Source organism: Vulpes vulpes, chromosome 7, assembly GCF_048418805.1.
Source record: "Vulpes vulpes isolate BD-2025 chromosome 7, VulVul3, whole genome shotgun sequence".
Lineage (NCBI taxonomy): Eukaryota > Metazoa > Chordata > Mammalia > Carnivora > Canidae > Vulpes > Vulpes vulpes.
Genome location: NC_132786.1, coordinates 85,244,059 through 85,264,754, shown reverse-complemented (window position 1 = coordinate 85,264,754; position 20,696 = coordinate 85,244,059). Strand labels below are relative to the sequence as shown.

The 20,696-nt window shown below is 44.3% G+C and overlaps 2 protein-coding genes across 9 annotated transcripts in view; one reads left to right on the top strand and one right to left on the bottom strand.

Moving 5' to 3' along the window:
* Positions 1–2,602: 2,602 nt before the first annotated feature.
* Positions 2,603–15,290, bottom strand: PEG10 (paternally expressed 10). Its single transcript, XM_026003782.2, is given in 3 exon segments — positions 2,603–7,884; positions 7,887–9,091; positions 15,053–15,290. Coding segments are annotated over 3 exon segments (2,382 nt in total). The 5' UTR covers positions 15,058–15,290; the 3' UTR covers positions 2,603–6,712.
* A 165-nt stretch (positions 15,291–15,455) lies between these two features.
* SGCE (sarcoglycan epsilon) overlaps positions 15,456–20,696 on the top strand; it is a 69,163-nt gene continuing 63,922 nt past the window's right edge. For 2 of the 8 annotated variants that reach the window (XM_072764291.1, XM_026003780.2), the window contains exon 1: positions 15,469–15,666. In XM_072764291.1, the coding sequence (XP_072620392.1) occupies positions 15,558–15,666 (109 nt within the window). In that variant the 5' untranslated portion in view covers positions 15,469–15,557. Of the gene's footprint in view, positions 15,667–20,696 lie in introns of all 8 variants that reach the window. The other 6 variants (XM_026003776.2, XM_026003775.2, XM_026003779.2 and 3 more) reach the window with 4 other exon arrangements.

The following is a 20,696-nucleotide window of genomic DNA, read 5'->3' as shown; positions in this document are numbered from 1 at the left end:
TTCCACTCCAATTCTTTTTTTTACATATATTTAAAGAAGGTGGAAATCAATAAATATATGGACACAGACACACACACAGACATACACATACTTATTTATTTCTGTCCAGATTCTTTCCTATGTATATTCAAAGAATATGGAAAAGGAGTTAAGGGTGGGGGCTGCGTATCGGTATTTATTTCTTCAAGAAAATATTAGGTGCTTCAGTAATAAGTTATATTACATATTTTACAGATATGTACCAAATATTTTCTTGTGTCATGCATGTTATTTATGAATTCAAAATCATTCATCTTAGTTTTGATTATTATTCCATGAATAATTTTATCTTTCCCCACTATTAAGCTCTTCTCCCTTTTTGTATTCTTGATTTATCTGGAATTTGTTAGTGTACTTTTTGATGTATGGTTTAGAAGAAGTGATTCTTCTCCACAGTCATATTTGATTATTTTTATGTGTTTTTAAAAGTTGTATGATTTCTCATGGTTGTGTAACTTATTTTGTATTACTAATATAATTTATTCAAGAAAGGTAAGGGGGCAGCCTGGGTAGCTCAGCGGTTTAGTGCCCCTTGGGCCTGGGGTGTGATCCTGGAGACCCGCGATTGAATCCCACATCAGGCTCCCTGTATAGAGCCCCTTTCTCTCTCTGTCTGTGTCTCTGCCTCTCTGTCTCTGCCTCTCTCTGTGTCTCTCATGAATAAATAAATTTAAAAAAAATAGAAAGGTAAGCGCTCCAATCAGTGAAACATAGGTTTCTATCAAGATTGACCAGGATACCTGGGTGGCTTAGTCTGTTAAGTGTCCGCCTCCTTATTTGGCTCAGGTCATGACCTATGGGTCATGACATCAGGGTTATTAGATTGAGCCCCTGCTTATGATTTTCTCTCTCTGCCCCTTCCTACCCCCTGCTTATATTTTCTCTCAAAAAAAATTGATCAATGAAAGTATGTTTATGAAATTAGTATATTTGTGTTTTAAGTAGTGTGGTCCTCATTTTAAACAATTGTTTTAATTAATTATTGGCCTCAACTATGTTGAATAAAAGGGATTCTTTATGTTATTCCTATAGCTACCAAACCTTGTTGATATCTTTCTGGAAGCCACTTTTTTTTGTAAATCTGTTAATGGATTTTAACAAATATTGCCATTGTTGTACAAAATAAGGTTAATGTTCCAGACTAGCCTTGTGATCAAGTTGCGTAATCTAATACAATCTTGAGGCTCAGCACCTTTTTGTATGTTTCCCTTAAGTTTTCTTTAATCACATGGTTTATGGAAAGAGGTGAGGGTCAGGAGTGGGAGGGGCCTCGGTGTCGCAAAAAGGGGATGAATAGGATATTTCCATTTTCTTTCAAAGTGATGTGGTTGATAGCTTTTCACCATATTGTTTAAATTTTAAGTACTTCCCCTCGCAGGCACTTGATAGGCTTTCGCTTGTGCTCCCTCTCCCAATTTCCCCAATTCCACGCACCACTCTGCACACCTGCGGAAATCTGTGTACTCTGGGCTGAATGGATAACTATCCAGGGTAGCCCCTTCCAAGGGGAGACAGTTTTAATTGTGTGTTTTCATCATTAGTTCCAGCTCTTTCTATTTAATCACCATCTTCATGTATCCTTCCCATAAACCGTGTTTATATGACCACCATGTCATATGAACCCAGCAACTTTTTGAAACTGGTACATTAAAGTCCCTTTTTAAAGTTTTCTATATGCAACTTATTACAACTCTGATGTCATTATGTTTTGAAATATAATAGGATGAATTCCTCATGGACTTCATCTGTCACTTTTCTTAACCTTCATGATCACTCTTTTAGTGTTAACTGGTATTTTAAAAATCTGATGCTCATTTCCTGCACATCACCATTTTACTTTATTAGTATGTCTTCCTTTCAGTCCTAATAGTTTGATAATTTTTAAAAAATATTTTATTTATTTATTCATGAGAGACACAGAGAGAGAGAGGCAGAGAGGCACAGGCAGAGGGAGAAGCAGGCTCCATGCAGGGAGCCCAACGTGGGACTCGATCTTGGGTCTCTAGGATCACGCCCTGGGCTGAAGGCAGTGCTAAAACGCTGAGCCACCTGGGCTGCCCCAGATAATTTTTCTATTAATAAATATTAAGTCTTCCATGAGGAACTTATATTAAATATAAATTTTTTATAGGTCAAAAGAATCACTATTATGTGGCTTTATATGTTAAAGCTTTGCATCTTAAAGATTTTATATTGTATCAGCAGTGCATGGTGTTATTTTTATTTTATATATAAAATTTTGAAGCCAGGAGTGATTTAGTTGATTTCCTGGGGTATCCTGGATAATGGACATTGGGTTGTTTGATTTACCTGTTCTTTATACCATCCCCCACTTCTGAACTTATTCCCACCCTCCCTCTAGACTCCTAGACCCCCCACCCTGCTCCACCCTCCTCTCTTCCTTCCCCCACCCTCCTCATTATCCCTCCACCTCCATTGCTTCCCAACTCCCTTCCGCCCCCACCCTCCTTACCACCCCACCCTCACTGCTGCAACGTCCCCTCTCTGTTCCTCCCACATTCCTTTGATGTTGGTGGACAATGCTGAAATGATCAGGACACAGTTTGCACTTAACCACTAAATCTTTATTTATTGAATTTTTATTATAACATCAATACAATATTAGTAAATAGAAATACAGCAATAAAATGGGGAAGGGTAGGGAGGTGGCTGGGGTAGGGAGAAGAGGCAGGGGTTAAGTAGGAGGCCCACAGACAGGGTTCTTCTTCATCACTTTTCTGTAACTTCTATGAATATTTACCATCCATCATTACCAATTTTATTCCGGCAAGAATTTCTCAAAGAGTATCTACTTGTCCTGATTCTTCAAAGGCTTTGCTCACAATCTGGATCCCTGTAGTTAACACCCAGGGCAAAGAGCCTCTTTTAAACTATTCATCCAATCACTTTTGAACTTTTTCCCACTAGAGTTTTATCCATGTCCAATTTGCTCTAAATAGGTTCATCTCCCTGTAGTTCCCTCTGAGTTTATTTGCAAGCTTTAAGGGTAACAATCATAGGGTAAAGGATCACAAGTAAGTACACATGTCCACTTAGAGTTATCTAATACATAATATCATGCTAACTTTTAAACTAACCCCACCCACCTAAGATTACTTAGTCCCTCCCACCCTAAAATAATTATATATATCCCCTATTACTTAAAATGATTACATAAAGAAATAAAAACAATGCAATGTCCACAGACTAATTCCATCAATCGCATTCTACAATCTGAAACAACAAAGAACTTTCAAGTCCCACTAGATGCTCATTCTTCAGATGAAAACGTAGCACGGTTCCCACCCAGCGCTTCATCTCAGCAGGTGGTCCTTCGTGTTTGCCCAGGTCTTTCCAGCAGAATGTTCTCTGTTGCCAATCTTGGAATCGTAGCTGACCTTCGATGTCTGTGGTGGATGACAACCGGATCAATTCAGGAGCCCAAGAGGTACCTGCGAACTTAAACAGAAATCCAGACTGCACCATGTAGACGTGCCCCTCTTTGTTTCGTGCACAAGTTCCTTATGTCACCTCTCATGATTGAATCAAACGAATTCTCCATTTTCTAGCATCTAATACAAATACCTCATTGCTCAGACTAAACTGACCCTTCAGAAATGCATGTAAACTTCCTCCATCTCAATATCTTAGCATGATGACCTTCATTAGTTCTCTCCGGGTGTGTCTAACAACAGGAGCTCATATCTTCTTCCTTGATTTAATTAAGACCGAATATTTGGGTGAAAAGTTAACCAAATTTGCCAGTTTGTTTCGAAAAGGTGAATGGCAGCTTTGCTTAATAATTCTGATGTTTTGATTTATGTTCTTTAGGCTTTATTTTGCTCCCTTTCTAATTCCCTTAGAGATTTAATTTCTTTGCTCTTTCCTTCCTTATGAATAAAGACATTTTGTGGGGAAAATGTCAAAAAAGGTATTCGATTAACATAATTAACAGCAACAAAATAAATTCAGTGAGTGAAAGGAAACTTATTAAATTCTGATACTATAGAATAAATTTGAAATTACTTATCCTTAACACCTACATTTATAGATATTATATATATCAATAAGGCATAGAACACACTGCCAACAGTTTTTCACGAGCTTTACTGAACAGCCAAATGTGGGTCAGGGTCTTCATCCATGAGTCGTTGACCCACACCACCATGCTCTGCCTGACCGTCGCTGTTGTTGGTCGACCCCTCCGGACTTGCTTGCAGGGATGGCAAATGTCCGTGTGCTCATGCCAGGGCTGCAGACAATGACCTATTTCTAGGCCCTCTGCAGCTTGAAAATCAATCGACAACTGTAAATTTGACACAAAACAACTTGAATTCAAATGTATGGATGATGGATTGATCTGAGGTAAACTGAAGTGACGCTTCAAAAGAGTCCAGAAGCACAAACGCACCATTTTCAAAGTAATTACTCGAAAACACATGAGTGATTGACAAGCTTTCAGATTCCATTGAAGAGAAAGTAGCCAATTAGGTATCTTCTTTGAATTTGTATCTCTTTTTGTGTGATTTTTTTTTAAAGGCCCAATTGATAAAATTGAAGTCCTATACGACGTTAAGCTAGAAGATTGAAGATGAACAGGATGAACTATTTTACAAATACTCCAGTTCTGAGGAGCCTCTCATTCACAGTGTTGTAAGAGAAGTTCACAGTCAAGAAATATTTTACACTATGTTACTTATCAATTTTAATTAGTTCAACAATAAGAATTTGATAGTAGTTTGTAATTCAATGGAAATAACTTCTGAAAGCAGTCATCACTTTAAAACACTGTTAAAAGACACTAGTAACCTACGGCTAAAACTTTTAAGTATTTAAACATGCAAGAATAAGGGTGGAGGGTAATGAATGTGTGAAAGATGATGTTGATGAAAAATGAAACTTCACCGTTAGACTCCTTTTCATGATTAGCAACTTGAAATATATACCATGTTGTCTACTGCTCAAACTGTGTTTTGGCAATTGGAGGTTGCGTACTGAAACACAAGCCCCTTGAAGCCTGCCTCTTTCTTCTCCGTGCATGGCAGCAAAATGGGAGTCTCAGCAACCAGGCAGGAAAGATGACACAAATCCTGCAGCAGGGTTAGTGGCAGTAGTAAAGAATTAAACAGAAAGAGAGAGGTTAGACAAACAGTTCAAGGTAGTAGCAAAAGACCAGGTAAAGAAGTCAGGCAGTCCCAGGTTAGCACAAAGCATCCAGGAGACTAGATGTCATCACTGGACTGAAGACAACGCTTGTGTTGTCTGTTGCTTTGAGTCGCTTGAGGCCTTTCATTTCGTTGGCAGCTTAGTTTTGTCTCCATCCTCTAAAGGGGACCCCTTTCCACTGTGTGAACTCTGATCCTTTAAGGTGGTTACCCATCAGGTCACCCTCTGGATGTAAAGCTCACTAAAGAAGTCCGTATCTTCAAGACAGTGTCCAGCGCCCCAATTCTTCTTCTTCAAAGATATCCCTCGCAGGCATAGGAGTGTGGGTCTGGGTGCTAAGTTCATGTCCCCTCTCTAAGCATCCTAATGCTACAGTCTAGTGAGGGGACTGGTGATGAAATGCCCAGATGCATATGGAGGCAGACATATGGAGAGATGCTTCCAAGACTTCAGGTGACCCTCTTCCAGCCAATAACAACAACGCTCCAAAATTCCTTCTGAAGTACCAGGACAAGTTGTTAACGTTAACTCAGAGTCTCTTAAGAGTTGAGTACTGGTTGGGCGTCCTTCTGATTTGCTACTCATTAGCTCTCCTACATGATGGAAAGGTAGTGATGCTTCATAAACATCTGACACACGAGCCACCAACAGTCTCTGGTTACCAGGTTTAACATTTTGTGGAAGCCATTACTGGCATGATGATGGTAAGGTGTTGTGAGAAAGCCAGAGTTCTTGGGTACGTGTGATTTGCACCAGGGTGTGAAGGCACACTCTAAACATGCAAGAGTCCCATCTGAGAGAGCACTTCCCTTCTGAGGCCTGAGGTGTTTCTGTTGCAGGGGCTTTGCCTGCTCCTGGGAGAACCGGTCGAGTTGCTGCTCCTTGAGATTTAACGGAACCATGAAAGTGGAGTTTGAAGATGGTGAAGTTTCTAAAGGTGCAGCAAAACAGATCGCGGAAGCCACCTTACACTGCACCAACAAACTTGGCTTCCTTAATAAGGCGTCGGTCCTCCAGGGATGTTAAAGAGTACCGAAACTGCAAGAAAAGTCATGTCCTTCTCCTCCTCCTCCTCCGTCTCCGTCTCCCCCTCCAAAAAGCAATCGGCATTTCCTGTGTTCGCATCAGCTTCTCTGTAAATGTCAATCATGGGATCTGGCAGCCCATTAATTTAGATGGTGACAGAGAGTGAGTTTCAGCAGGTAAAACCCAGGCTTCCAGGATTCGCTGGGAAGTAAACTTACGACGAATTTTAGTTAGGCTGGCAGTTAAGGTGGAAAACTGAGAGAAAATTCGTTGGTAAATATTCTGTCGCTCTCGGAGAGCTTGCTTTTTAGGGTGTGTGCCAGTCCAGGGTGGCTCTGACCTTCCTATAGCCATTGCAGCGAGGGCTGTGCCTCAGGCTGGCCCGAAGATGCAGTAGCCTACGTACGCACACAGTCACCGATTGAGAAGCCGAACAGGAGTGCAGTGTGAGGGCAGAGATCCTGAAGGACACGACAGGTGTTTACATGGTGCTGTAGGACGGCGGCGGCGGCGGCGGCGGAGGCGGCGGCGGCGGCTGCGGCGGCGGATACTGGGGCACCGGAGGCTGGCGGTACCAATGCGGATTCCAAGTGATCATCACGGGGACATAGAGCGATCGTCCATGCCCATCTCGCCCCACTGGGTACCAGGCGAATCCTACTGGGTAGGTCGGGTACGTGGCGTACGTGGGGTACGTCTGGTATCCAGGTATTTGAGGTACATACTCCGTGTAGGTCGCCAGGTGAGCCTGGTCATCCAAATTTGGAATAGAGAGTCGAGGATACTGATTCTGGATGGTGAAGCTGTTGGGAGCTCGGCAGTCGTAGGACACTTGCAGTTTCCACCCCCTTTTCACCTGGAGAACCTGGGCTCCGTTAGGGGCGATGGTTGGAGTGATGAGCCCATCCTTGACGTTTCTGGCCACGAAATCTCGCAGGGCTGCCATCTCGGGTTCGGACAGGGAGTACACGTGTCCGCTGGGGATACTGTGCGCTCCAGGGATCATTTCTATGGTCGGGTCGACCAGGCGGTGGTCTGGGTAGACGTTTTCATCCACCGGAGTGTACACATTCTGGACGTAGTAATACCTCACGGGTTGGTAAACGCGGTATCCATCCACCGGGTAGTAAAACGACGGCTGTGCTGGTGGTGGGAGCGACGGAGGTATCGGGGAATACATCCGGCAGTGGTATCGGCAATATTCGGAATCAAAGACGATGGATCGGGTGCTCCACGTGATGTTGGGATCGTGTGTGCTCAGCCAGCGCACGCCCAGGACGACGGGGAAGAAGGGAGACTGAGTCACGTCGAACGACAGCACCTCACGGTGATCTCCCAGGTCGACTATCAGGTCGTGCGTTTCGTGGACCACGGGGCCCGATGCTATGGGACGCCCGTCGATCGCTTCTACGAGTATCGGCCAGTCCTTGACCCTCAGAGGAATTCCGTTTTGGGCAACGTATTCGTGATCGATGAAGTTGCCGGAAGCACCAGAGTCGATCATGGCGCGGACGAACAGGGTGTGTCTGCCCGGGAGATGAATCTGGAGCATCACTTGCAAGTGCGGAGATGAAGCATCATCTTGTGGGGACCTTATTATTTCTGGCCCGGTCGCTGAAGGTCCCTCTACAGCGGGGCCGGGGAGTTTCCCGCCGGCGAAGCCTTGGAGGCCTTGGCAGGACAGTTGTCGGCGTAGTGACCTCCGTTGCCGCAGTAGAGGCAGAGGTTCAGCTTCCGGCGCCTCTCCTTTTCTTCCTGCGTCAGGCGCATGCGGGCGCCGCCCACCGGCTCGGTGGGATCCACCTGGTGGTGGCCCGCGAGGTGCGGCAGCACGAGCGCGCGCGGCGGGGAGCGCGGCTTGCGCGCGGCGGCCGCTCTGGCCAGCCGTCTCTCGATGTGGATGCACTGGCCGATCAGCGCCGACAGCGACTTGGCGACCTCGAGGCGCGACAGCTCGGCCTGGATGTGGTCGCTGAGGCCCTCGTGGTACTGGTCGATCAGCGCGGGCTCGTTCCAATCCAGGTCCTGGGCAATCATCTGGAAGGCGTTGGAGTAGTCGATGACGGACCCCATGCCTTGGCGCAGGCGCCTGATCTTGCGCTTGGCAGCCTCCCGCCTCTGCGGGTCTTCAAAGACGTGCTTCATTTCGGTCATGAAGGCTGGGTAGTTGTGCATCAGGTAGTGGGATCGCTCCAGCTTGGCGGAGGCCCAGCGGGCGGCACGGCCGGTCATCATGCTGGTCACGAAGCAGACGCGGACGCGGTCGACGGAGAAATCTCTGGTGCTCTTTTCCATGAAGAGCTGGCACTGGGCCATGAAGGGGACCAGCATGTCGGGGTTGCCGTCAAACTTCTCAGGAAGGTCGTCCGGGCACTCCTCCTCCAGCGGGGTGGGTGGGGCGGCGGCGGCTGCAGCACCTCGGAGCTCGAGGTCGTCCTCCTCGTCCGGAGGGGCGGGCTCCACTTGCTCACGCAGCGAGGTGTTCTCCTCTGTGAGCTTCTGCACCTGGTTCTGCAGGTTGTTGTTCTCCTCGGACTGCTTCATGACCTTCTCTCGGAGGTTGTTGATCTCTTCAGAGAGATCGTCTCGCCTTCGTTCGGCCAGGTTGGGGATGTACTGGCCCCTTGGGGCGCTGCGTGAGGATGAAGAAGAGGAAGAGGAGGAGGAGCAGGAGGAAGAGGAGGAGGAGGGGCCGTTGGGGGGAGGAGGAGGAGGAGGAGGTGGGCAGTCGGGCCCCAGGGTGAGGGTTGGCGTGGGAGGAGACCTCCCAGGTGTAGCTTCGCTCCTGTGGGGATGGAGGCCCTGATCCTGGCCTCCTCTTCCACCCTTTCTTCGTTTTGTTTTCAAAAGCTTTTTGTTTCTGTAAAGGAAGATAAAAGCAGAAGTTTATCAGACACGTTCAAAGCAGCACACTACAAAAAAGATTTTAGCAGTTAAAGTAGCCACTAAAGTACCTTAAATACATGAGTATTTAAAGTAGCCATTAAGATACTTTAAATACATGAGTATTTAAAGTATCCACTAAAATACTTTAAATACATGAGTATTTAAAGTATCTCTTTGCTCTACTTGCTTACATTAATATTTAATAAACAAACAGATCTTGCAAAAGGGAGAAGGAAGTTAATTAAGACAATAGGTAGTAACAAAAAGCACCCTACTTTTTAATGTCCAAATGACCTTTTCCCTCATCAAATGTCACCTATTATGATTCAACAACAATGCATAACGGTATCAACAGCAAGTTTACCTTCGCTGACCAGAAAAGAATGCGGAGACATTCTAAAATACCAGTTTGGATCAAGAGGGCACAGCAAGAAACTTTCAAGTCAAAGATGGAGACCAAATTAAAAACACAAAGCCAAAATGATAATTGTTATTAGACAAGTTACCTGAAAAAGAGCTAATAATCCAGCCAATAGGGAACCGAAAAAAAAAAAAAAAAAAAAAGGGTGGGGGATTAAAATCATCAGCTGGGAGGGAGGAGGGCACTACCTCCATGGTGAAGGTTACTGATTATCAAAACAAACAACAACAACAAGGGTCACAAAACCCACAAGATTGTCTAAATCCAACATAATCTGATTCCCCAGAGAGAATTCCCTTCGGGACAGAAGTGGCACTGAGCAGCAACGTGTGTATCGGCCTCTCTCCTTATTATGCAGTTCATCAACAAATGTTAATTGATGCCTCCTAGGAAGAGCTAGGCTATTAAATGGGACAGTCAAAAAAGCCCAGAAAGTTTTAGAATACCTCAAATTTACAGTATGGATTTAATTAGGTACTGCAGGTAAAGCAGTGAATACTTAACAACTGTTAGCTGATATTAATAAGAAAGGTAACTTTCTGTGTAAAGAGGCTAAGATTAAAACAGGGAGGGGCTGCAACTATGGCAACCCAGGCAGGCATTTCCCACCTAAAGACATTACTTTTTTGGGGGGGAGGGGGGAATACCCTGTTGGCCAAACAAATCCAGGGCCTCATTTGATTTGCAGGTCACCAGTTTCCAACTTCTGGTTTTTAAACAAGATTTGTCAGCACAGTCCCACCCAAAAGTTTATAATTTAGAGCAGGATAGGGCTGTACTCCTAGGTGGTGAGTAGCAATATGGGGGCATTGGGGGTTTGGGGGATTAAGGTCTTAATTATGGGTATGGTGACAATAAATCACACATACAATAAATCCAGCAGTGTTTATGTACTTCCTAAAATGAGGGTTAAATGCATTTATAGTAACTTAATTTTAACTTTTTATAATTTTTAAATGAGCATTAAGTTCTCATATTTGGAAAACTTTAGGAAAGCGCTCAAAAGTTTAAAAACATAATTTGTAAAGCAGGCAGACTGCCCATTCACTAAATTTTAACTTGGCATTCCTGGTCACCTGTTCTTCTCTGATCCATCAAGGCAATAATGGACACTAAATTAATTATATTAATTAAAGCCCACAAAGATAAATGTGTCATTCAAAGAAGTTATGTGAAAAATAGCTAATATTTCAATCAATAGGGTACAAGAAAAAAAATGAGGCCCTGGATTAGTCACAAAATAGTGTGATTTTGATTTATTAAATTAAAACCTTTATTTTTTTAAATTAAAAGCTTTAATGTCCCATTAAAAAATAATAAACACAAGTCAGGTGACTCAAGTGCCACTTCTGTATCTAGACATTAATACTTTGAAAACTTAGAAAACTTCTGGAAAGGCCTTCATAGCACGGCCTGGCGTTGCCTGACCCAGGTCAGGAAGGTTAACAACCCACATGTCAATCACAGTCACTGGGGGGGAGCTTTACTGAGGTCCCAGTCTCATGGTTTTAATATCTGCAAAACATAATAATAGGACAGATATAACAACACATTCAGAAATCAGCAAACAATCATTGTATATTGTTTAAGGAATCAAAAGATCAATAAGGGGTTAAAATGCAAATGATTTTAGTAGACAGGAAGGTAACATAAAAGTGAGAAGAAACTGGAGTTAAGACAATAAGGAGTGGGCTGGTGACTATGTAATGTAGGGATGCATGTCCCCTCCCCAGAAACATTCAATTCTTTAAAATATTTTTAATCCAGTGCTGGTCAAATAAATTAAGGGCCTTATTTGACTTGCAAGGTCACCAGTGTGAGACCCCTGACCTTTACCAAGATCAGGCATCAGGTACCCACCCCTGGGATTTTTAATTTTGGTGTGGGATTCTAAATCCTAAAGGAGATAACTGCCCAGAGAAGAGTAGTGTAACCTTTAAAAAACATAGGATAGTGGGCAGGCAGGTTAACATTCAATGTAAATAAAGCTTAAAAATATTTAAATAGCAACTAGACCACCAGTTAATTTGGGAACAGGAGCACTGTGACTCCATTTGCACCTCCCACCCCTTAACTAGGGGCTGGATTGTGGAGGTCAGGTCCAAAGGCCCCATTCCTAAAACCTGAAATGACACACAGTACTGAGCCAAGTCACATGGGATAGATGTCACCTTTACACATGAAAAAGAATCCAGTGTTAGTCTATATAGGAATTAAATACATTTGATTGACCTTTGACTCTTCCTGAAGACTTCTAAAAACTTGTTCCCCAAACACACCAAAAAGTAACAGTAGCCAAAAAACACTGCACATTAAACATCTCATTAGAAAATGACACTTCATTAAGCAACTCTTAATTGCTTTACATTTTCAAATGTCCCAATTTCTTTTTTTAGTACCATGTGTACTATTTGTGAAATGCAAATTATATTAATATGCATATTTTTACCATTGTTCTGAACTTTAAAAAACATAGAATTTTGAAAGGAGGTGGGGGTAGGGTGACAGGGGGGCTGGGAATTAACTGAAAGCTGTAATTACCACAAGTATAAATATGTAAAGATATATAAACTGCATATTTATTGGGGGGTGGGTGACAGATATTTGGGAGTCAGAGTCCTGGCTTATGGCTTACAATATATGAAACCAGGTTTTAAAATTTCTTCATTTTATTAGAAACATAAACATGGAACATCTGACTGGAGGTAAGGCATCAATTTGTTTTATGTGTATGTTTTATAATGCCAGCTAAAACCCTCCAATCTATTTTTTTAATGTAACCACTTTATGTTACATTATACAAAATGTAAATATGACAATTATATACCATGAAGTAGTCCACTCACCCTGAATTTAAATAGGCAATTAGCTTGTTTTTACTTTTAAAAAGCTATTTTGAATATCTTAAATACGTATAGTTTTGTATTATAATTACAGCTTACATTATTAGAGTTTAAAAATGTACTTTTTTTTTATTTTTAAAGGATCCAGTTAAGTGAGAGAAAAGGCAAGCAATGCCTTAGACAATCCTGGACAGCAAAGCACCAGGGGAAAAAAATCCAGAAAACACCTGCAGACACCAAAGAAGGCACTGAATCAGCCAATTCACACTGGTCACTTAACATATATTTAATGAATGCCTACCATGTGCCAGGCACAATAAATATGTAGGCAAGTTAGCCAGGGCTAATCCCCTAGAGTGCCCAGAAAAAAAACCCCAGCTTCACAGGCACACAGATAAACACCTCATCCTTGCCCCAAGGCCAAGCCAACAGTACCAATAAGCCACTTAAAACTCCTATGAAACACAGTTCAAGTCGTTCCTTATTTTGTATCCATCGAAGAATCTGATTCCAATAAGCCACCACAAATGTCCACAGTGTCTCAAAAAACCCTTAAATGTGAAAAGTATTTAAAACAGTTTATTTTTCATTTGTAGTAAAAACTTTTAGCTGGATTGCCCTTAGAGGCACCATCCAGATCTGAGCAGAAGTAGCTTTCATAAACCACTATCAAGTATTTAATTGTGGAATGATGTCATTTAATATATGCAAAGCACTCGTAAAAAGTGCTTGTAAATCCCAGGTATTATCACCATTGTTGCTAATTGTTCTTATTTATTATTCTTATATTTATTAGACACCAGTGGATAGAGAGCAAAATCGGCGCCGCCGAGAAACCGCAGGTGGGAGGGGCTGCGCAGCCAGGCTCAGGCAGTAAAAGCAGTGAAGGCGCGCAAGCGCAGAGGAGGTGGGCCTGTAGGGAGGGGCTGGGGGCTCTCACTGCGCAGGCGCAGGCGGGCTCCAGGAGGCGGGGCCGCAGGCCACCACGCAAGAGGCTAGCCCAGGGAGGGGCCAAGCTTTGGAGAGGCAGTGTCTGGGGGGACCACCTCGGAGGAGGCGGGCCTAGGGACAGGCGGGGGTGTGGGGGAGCAGCCTCAGAGGAGGCGGGCTCAGGGAGAAGCGGGGCGTGGAGGAGTGGCCTCAGAAGAGGCGGGCTCAGGGAACGGCGGGGCGGGGGGGGGGGGGCCTGGGGGAGCGGCCTCAAAGGAGGCGGGGCTTGGGGGAGCGGCCTCAAAGGAGGCGGGGCTTGGGGGAGCCCCCACAGAGGAGGGGGCTCAGGGAGAGGCGGGGCTGGGGAGAAAGGGTCTGGAAGGCGCGCTCTGGGAAGGCGCGCTGCAGAGGAGGCGCGCTCCGAGTAGGCGCTGGGAGGCGCTCGGCACGCTCTGAGCAGGTACTGCAGAGAAGGCGCGCTAGAATGGGCGGGGCGGGCCTGAGACTGGCTGTTTGCCTCTCCCAGGATCCCCCCCCTTCCCAAGCCCCTCCCACCAGCCTCCACGGCCAGATTCATTTCATGCAACAAGAGCAATCACCCCCAGATCCAACCCCCGCCCCCCATACTAAGCAAACCCAACAGTTTCCACAAACTGTTGCTGGACGCCAATTCGCGCCACCTTTACAACTACACCGCCACTTCAATCGAGCGCAACTAGGCAAGGCAGCCCGCTCTGCCACCACCAAAAGATTCCCTTTTACGCTCAAGTCAGTGCCCCTCCACTCCACTGCTATAGCAGGAACGGTGTGGGCAGAATGTTAAACACTAATTTTTGCCCGGGGCTCCATTTTGTCTAACAGCACCATCATGCAGACAACCGTCCTGCAGAAAAACATAGTGGGAGCCATTCCAAAAGGTGTGTTGGAGACAAAGGGTGGGGTCCCCCTCTAAGAAGACCGTAATCTTACTCTGCAGCTCTTGTCCCCTTCCAGCTGGTTTCTTTGTAGCGTAAAACAGCGCAGCTTATCTACCTCTGCAGCTGTTATTACTTTGTAGCGCATTTTAGGTGTGAATTCTCTGCAGTTCATGTACCTCTGCAGTTCCTGTGCCTCGTAGCACAATGAAGCGCTGTTGTAGTGCTAATGGTATCATTTCTGTAGCGCTAAGCTTCGGCAGCTCAGATTCTGTAACGCGTTTAAAGCGTGAATCAGTCATCAGTCTGCAGCTCATACACTGCTGCAGTTCATAATGGTTTGTAGCGCATTGAAGTGCCCATCAGCTTGTAGCGCAACTGAAGCGCCCATCCGTCTACAGCGCATTTGACGCGCTTATCAGTTTGTAGCGCATTGAAGCACCCATCAGCCTGTAGCGCATCTGAAGCGCCAGTCTACAGCGCATCTGAAGCGCTTACCCCCTTAGAGCGCATTGAAGCGCCACTTAGTTTGTAGCGCCTATCACCACGTAGCGCATTCGAAGAGCAAATTGCACATCGGTCTGTAGCTCATGTCCGTCTGCAGCTCATGTCTGTCCGCAGCTCATGTCCGTCTACAGCCCTTATCTGGACTTGAGTCCTGGAAATCAAAGCCCTGGAGGCTTGGTTTCTGCACTCTGTTTTGGGGGTTCGGCCGGTGAAGGCGTGACAAGATTTGCGTGGAGACCTTTAGGGGCACTACTGCATCTCCCGCAGCTCCCGAGGAGGACAGGGGATGAATGTGATCTTAATAAAAGAAACATCCTCACCGCATACTCACCACGCGAGGACTCCTCTGCGAAGACAGGAGGACGGGGTCCCACACCTGTGCCAGGCGTGGGTTCCGCCGGGTGCTCCGCGGCCCGGAGTGGCTCCGGACGCGAGCCCGCTCAGCGGACCTCTGGCGAGGCTCGGTGGACCCTCTTCGCTGTTCTCCCCAGGTCGCAGTCAGGTTTCTTCGACACACACCAACCGAAGTTGAAGCGCGTGTACCGGGAGCGCCGACAGGGAGCCTTATATAGGCTGAACAGAGGAGGGGGGCGCCAAATCCCAGCGTGCTCCGCGGGGTAGGGGGGCGGAGGGGAGCGGGGGCGGAGGGGGGATGGGGGTGGGGGTGGGGGCGGCGGCCGCGCTACGCGGGCCCGCCGCTAGAGGGAGTGCGGGATTAAGGAGGGGGTGCAGGATGCTGATGCTGAACCGGCCAAGCTGGGAGGAAAGAAGAAAGGGAGGGGAGGGGAGGGAGAATCGAGGACGGCCGGCCTAGCCAGGCCAAGAATGCAATTGCCCCGGTGGTGGGAGCTGGGAGACCCTTGTGCTTGGACGGGACAGGGTCGGGGGACACGCAGGATGAGCCCCGCGACCACTGGCACCTTCTTGCTGACAGGTTAGTGGCCCGCGCGCGACGGGAGGTCCTGGGGCCCACAGGCCGCCGCCTCCCCATCCCCCGCCCGGGTTTGGGGGTATCTGGGCGCACCTCCCGGGTGTCCTCCCCTCTCGCTGCCCCCTTCCACCGCACCCCGCACCCCGGTCCCCGGCCCAGGGAGTCCCTTCCCAGGCTTGCCCCCTGGCCTCTTTTCTCTGCGCCCCCGCGGCCCCTCCCTGCCCAGAGCTCGCAGAGATTCCCGCTCCAGTTCCCCTTCCTACCACCCCCGCCCCCTCACCCTCGCCCCCAGTTTCCCAGCCCTGGTGGTGGACCTTTCCTCATCCCCCAGCTGCAAAGACTCGGGGGCTGTGGCCCATTTTCCTGGGGGGTCGTTACCACACGAGTGGGGCGCTGCGGCCCGGAGACAAGCCATAGGAAATGGGGGCCAGGCTGCGTCCCCTTCCACACAGTCGCCTCCTTTCCCTCTTTTCCTTGCATTCGGTCCGGAGAGAGCACAGAAACGTGCCTTTGAAACACCTAATTCCCCCCTTGTTCCTAAGAGCGTTTTCTGGGCGGCGGCGAGGTCGTGTTTTCTTGGGTTTTCTGGAGCGGGGACGCGGGGTCGGGAAACACCGGGAGCTAAGCAGGGCGCGCTCGGGTCGGGCGACCCCGGCCGGCGGCCAGCGCCGAGGACAGGGGCCCCACCAAGTGCGCTGTTTTGAAAAGCAAAAACAATTAAAAGCAGCTGTGGAAGCCTCCAGCGCGCCGGGGGCCTCCGGAGGCTCCCAGCTATGGCCTCTTGGCGCTGATTACAAGGTTCACCCAGAGCCCTCGTTCTCCCTGCAACGTTACGTTTCTCTAAATCTTGCGGAGAGAGTGAGCACGTTTAGTCCCGGTAACCGCAGGTTTAATCCTTTCGAGCGTGTTGCCGAGATTCTGCCGCAAATGTTTGTGTGCATCTATGCCCAGAGACATACGTATTTTACGTTAGATAAAATTGCAGGGAGTCGCCAGCGTCTGAAATCCTGATGAAGAAGGATGCTTAGACGACAGCAACGACAACGACAACGAGGATTTCCATTTAAGCGCCTCAAAAGTGTTAGGCTCCGAGCAGGATAATTTGTTGATGATCTTAGAAGTTGTTTAAGTTAAAAATGGAAAACCGGTTGTCTACAGCTGAATGAGGTTTCTGAAATACGGATGAGACATTTGCAGTTGAAGGCTAAAATTGAGCATATTTTGGTACCATTGCTCCAGATTATTTATACGTATGGGATAAATAGGAGTTTGGCCCATTGTAGAGGACAAGGTGTCAGGGATCGGACTTGAAGCGAGCTTTTCTAAGAATAAACAAAACCGGAGCACATTTACTGAGATATTACTTTCTATCAGAAATTAAAGGTTGACCATATGAATGAATGAATGAATGAAGATTTCCAACAATGAGATAGATTTTCCTAGGAAGTTGGGGGTGAACACAATTATATTTTTTAGAAGTGCTTTTTAATCTTAAGATGTTCATCCTTTTCTGCAAGATAAACTAATTTTTGGATTCTTATGTATGCCAGAGTACCATTCTCTTGACGGCCGAACTGTCAACTCTTTAGGATTTTTTTTTTTTCAATCTAGAAAAAGTTACTTCATCTAATTGTTAACTGATAGGTATTCTTTTCCTAAAAAGTGAGGTTAAAAACCAAGATAGATGGTAGGGAAACTAAAAGTTTAAAAATCTATCCCAAGACACTTAAAGTTTGAACCACTTTGAACCAATTTAATTTTTTATTTCAAAATGTTAACCAGAATTTTTCTAATATAAAAACAGCTTTAGTATTATTTTTATCATACTAGATTCCTACTCACTGTATAAAATTCAGGAGAAAAAAACTCCAGAAAACTGGGGGAGGGGGGTTAAAAAAAAAACCAAGAAAATCAAGATCACCTGTAACCTCTTCATCCTGAACTAACCCCCGTAAACATTATAGTTTACTTTTTTCAGACTTTTTTTTATGAGAAATATGTATTTCTCTTAAAGCTGCATATGTATGATTCTTAAAAATGAGATCAAATTAATTTTCCTTCATTATTTTCTTTCCAAAGAGACCTGTCAGATAACATTAAATTTGCAGAGGTTTTTTTAAAAATGAGATAATATTAATTACTTTTTACAATTAAAATTTTAAATGAACAACAATAGGACGTAAATATTTAAAACTAGAGAACTGAGAATTTCCTCTGACCTGTGTGTTCTGAAATGCATAGTTATTATTTTGGTGTATTTCTTTGTGTTTTTTTATTTCTCAACATATGAAATAATTTTTACTTTGCTTAGAAATAGAATTTTCTAGGAAAAAATGACATACATTGGTAAGTAATTATGATAAAACTTTAAAAATATGAAACAACAAAACAATATTAAAAGTAAACACAAAAATACATTGATAGACAAATACTTTAGATAACGTTTATGTTATCTTACAAAACAACATTACCTGCCCCTCTGCCCCAATTAATAGACAGGAATTTTGAACACTTTTTTTGACATTTAGTATCCTAAGTGAATTTTTGATTTTCTCAGATATTTCCCACCATTGACTATTTCTTACCTATTTTCCACAAGATTACATGTAAAGCAAAAGAAAGTGGTAATGAGCATATTTATTTTATCAAATAATAACTGGTCATTGTGTTTGAACACTTTAATCCATTTTTAAGAGCATTTGCTCTGGATCTATGAAGCTGTTGTTTTACCACCTGCATTTAACTTCTTATGTAGTAGGAAAATTGCATTTCAAAAGAAAGTAGAATTTTCCCTTGTCAGGTAATAACTGCGCTTTCTATTTGGACATTTACCTATTTTATGACAATTTGCCATGTATCTGTGAAACTCTTGATTTACCTCGTATATTTAGCCTGATTTCTAGGGTGGTGGGAAAATTGTATTTCCAAACAAAGTGGAATTTTCACTTGTCAAATAATAACTAGACTTTCTAGTTGGACATTTTATCTCTTAAATGAAAATTTGCTTTGGACCTATGAACCTGCTGATTTACCACATGCATTTGGCTTAACTTTTGGAATGGTAGGGAAAATTTATTTCTAAGCAAAGTAAAATTTTCAGTTGTCAGTATAGCTGGACTTAGTATTTGGTCATATTAGACTTAGTATTTCATCATCTTATCTCTTTATTATAAGAGTTGCCATCAATCTAAAAGCTGTTGGTTTACCTGATATATTTAGCTTAGCTTCTAGGACAATGGACAAATTGTATTTTTAAACAAAATGGAATTTTTACTTGTCTCTCTCTCTCAGACATGAAAAATAACTAGGGATAACACCAGAGAAAACTAGTGAGAGACCACCTCAAAGAGATAAGGAAAACGTGTATTTCAGATTCTAACACTGGTTTCCCACTGATGAAAACCACACTCTAAACAAAATGCTGAAGGAGTGAAGAAACCCTGACATGTTAAAAAATTCTTCATTAAATATTCAGATTGTTTGGGGATTCCAATAAGGGCAGGATTTATAGATCCTATTTTCTCCCAAATAACCAGCTACTTTGTTTCTTTTTCCCTTATGCTAACTGTAGCACACACTTACTCTTTCTGACTCCTTTTCTTAAGCCCTACCCTTGCCTCAGCTCTAAACACCAAGGTGCAAATCCTATTGCTGATCTTATTTCCCGCTCTTAGTGTATAAAAGGATTCTAGGTGAATAGATGTTGTGAATTTACTTGTCTGCTAGAAATTCTTGGGATGGAGCTGTGTTTTAGTCCAGAGCTTCACAAAACTATTAACATGGTGACTTTTTTCCCCCCCTTTTCATCCTTTTGAACTTCTCGAGCAGAGATAGATAGACAGACAGTCGTGAACAGACTGACTCTCACACACACAACGACATTCAGGCTTTTTCTAAACTTCAGAATACTGTTCTCCGGTCTGCTGTCTCTCTGATTTCCAGAAATGTTAGCCAACAACAGGAGTGCAAAATTCAAAAAAAGAAGCTGATGTTCCTAAGGATCAACAAGTCTTTTTAAATGAATATTTTTTGATTAGAGTTTTCAAGTTGGTAGGATCATATAAAGTCTCAGTGCTCTTAAAGCTGTTTTACATGAACTGCCTCCAAACAACATTCTAAGCAGAATTCCTAGTGTCTTCAATTTTTAAACAATGTAACTATAGTAAAGACAGTATTGAATAAAAAGCAATCTCCACAATCTGAGGCAGGAACAGACATTTCCATTGATGCTCCTTTCCTTTTAGTCTTTGTTCTGTGTGTATATGTATTTTTCAAAGACTGTAATTTTAATATGTGTAGCTTTGTACACTTTGTTTTGAAACATAAGTGAATTTCGTTTTCAGCAAAGCATTTTAGGCTTTAGATGCTCTTGTGTGAGATGGTGTGTAGCCTAGCGAGATTGCTTTGTGAGCTTGAGGCAGGCTAAACTAGCACCAGCCAGGTGTTGTGGGTTACTGGGTTGGGGTCCGAGAGTGGTCCCTGGGGATAGATCCATGCCTTTGCCCTGGGTCTTCTCTTTTTCAACATTTTTATGAATGACTTTGATCAAGATCTAAGATGCTTGCTTTAATATCCAGGGATGACTTGCAAAGGGGTAACTGTTATAAGTAGATAACAGAATTCAGAGTTAATATGGTTAAAATAGGCTGCAATGCTAGCAAAAAGATATTTTATGGCAGTAAATGCATCATTATTCATTGGTATATAGGGAAAGAGGTGACTTAATGTGGTGGCAATTTTTGAGGAAAAAGAAGGTTAATATGAGCCAGGGGCTTGATGTGTCTGCAAACAAGAAAAAAAATCAAATTCAGATTCTGATAAGAGTATAGTGTCCATATGTCACAAAAATTAATAGTACCCCACTCTAATTAACCACATCTGTAGTATTGTGTCCATTTCTGGCTGTCACATTTAAAGAGAGACGTTGACAAATTAGACAACTTCCAGAACAGTCCGTGGGGATGGTGAGGGGTCTGGCAATCCTGTCATAGGAGGTATCCTCAAAGGGTCTGGAAATGTTTAGCTTGAAGACT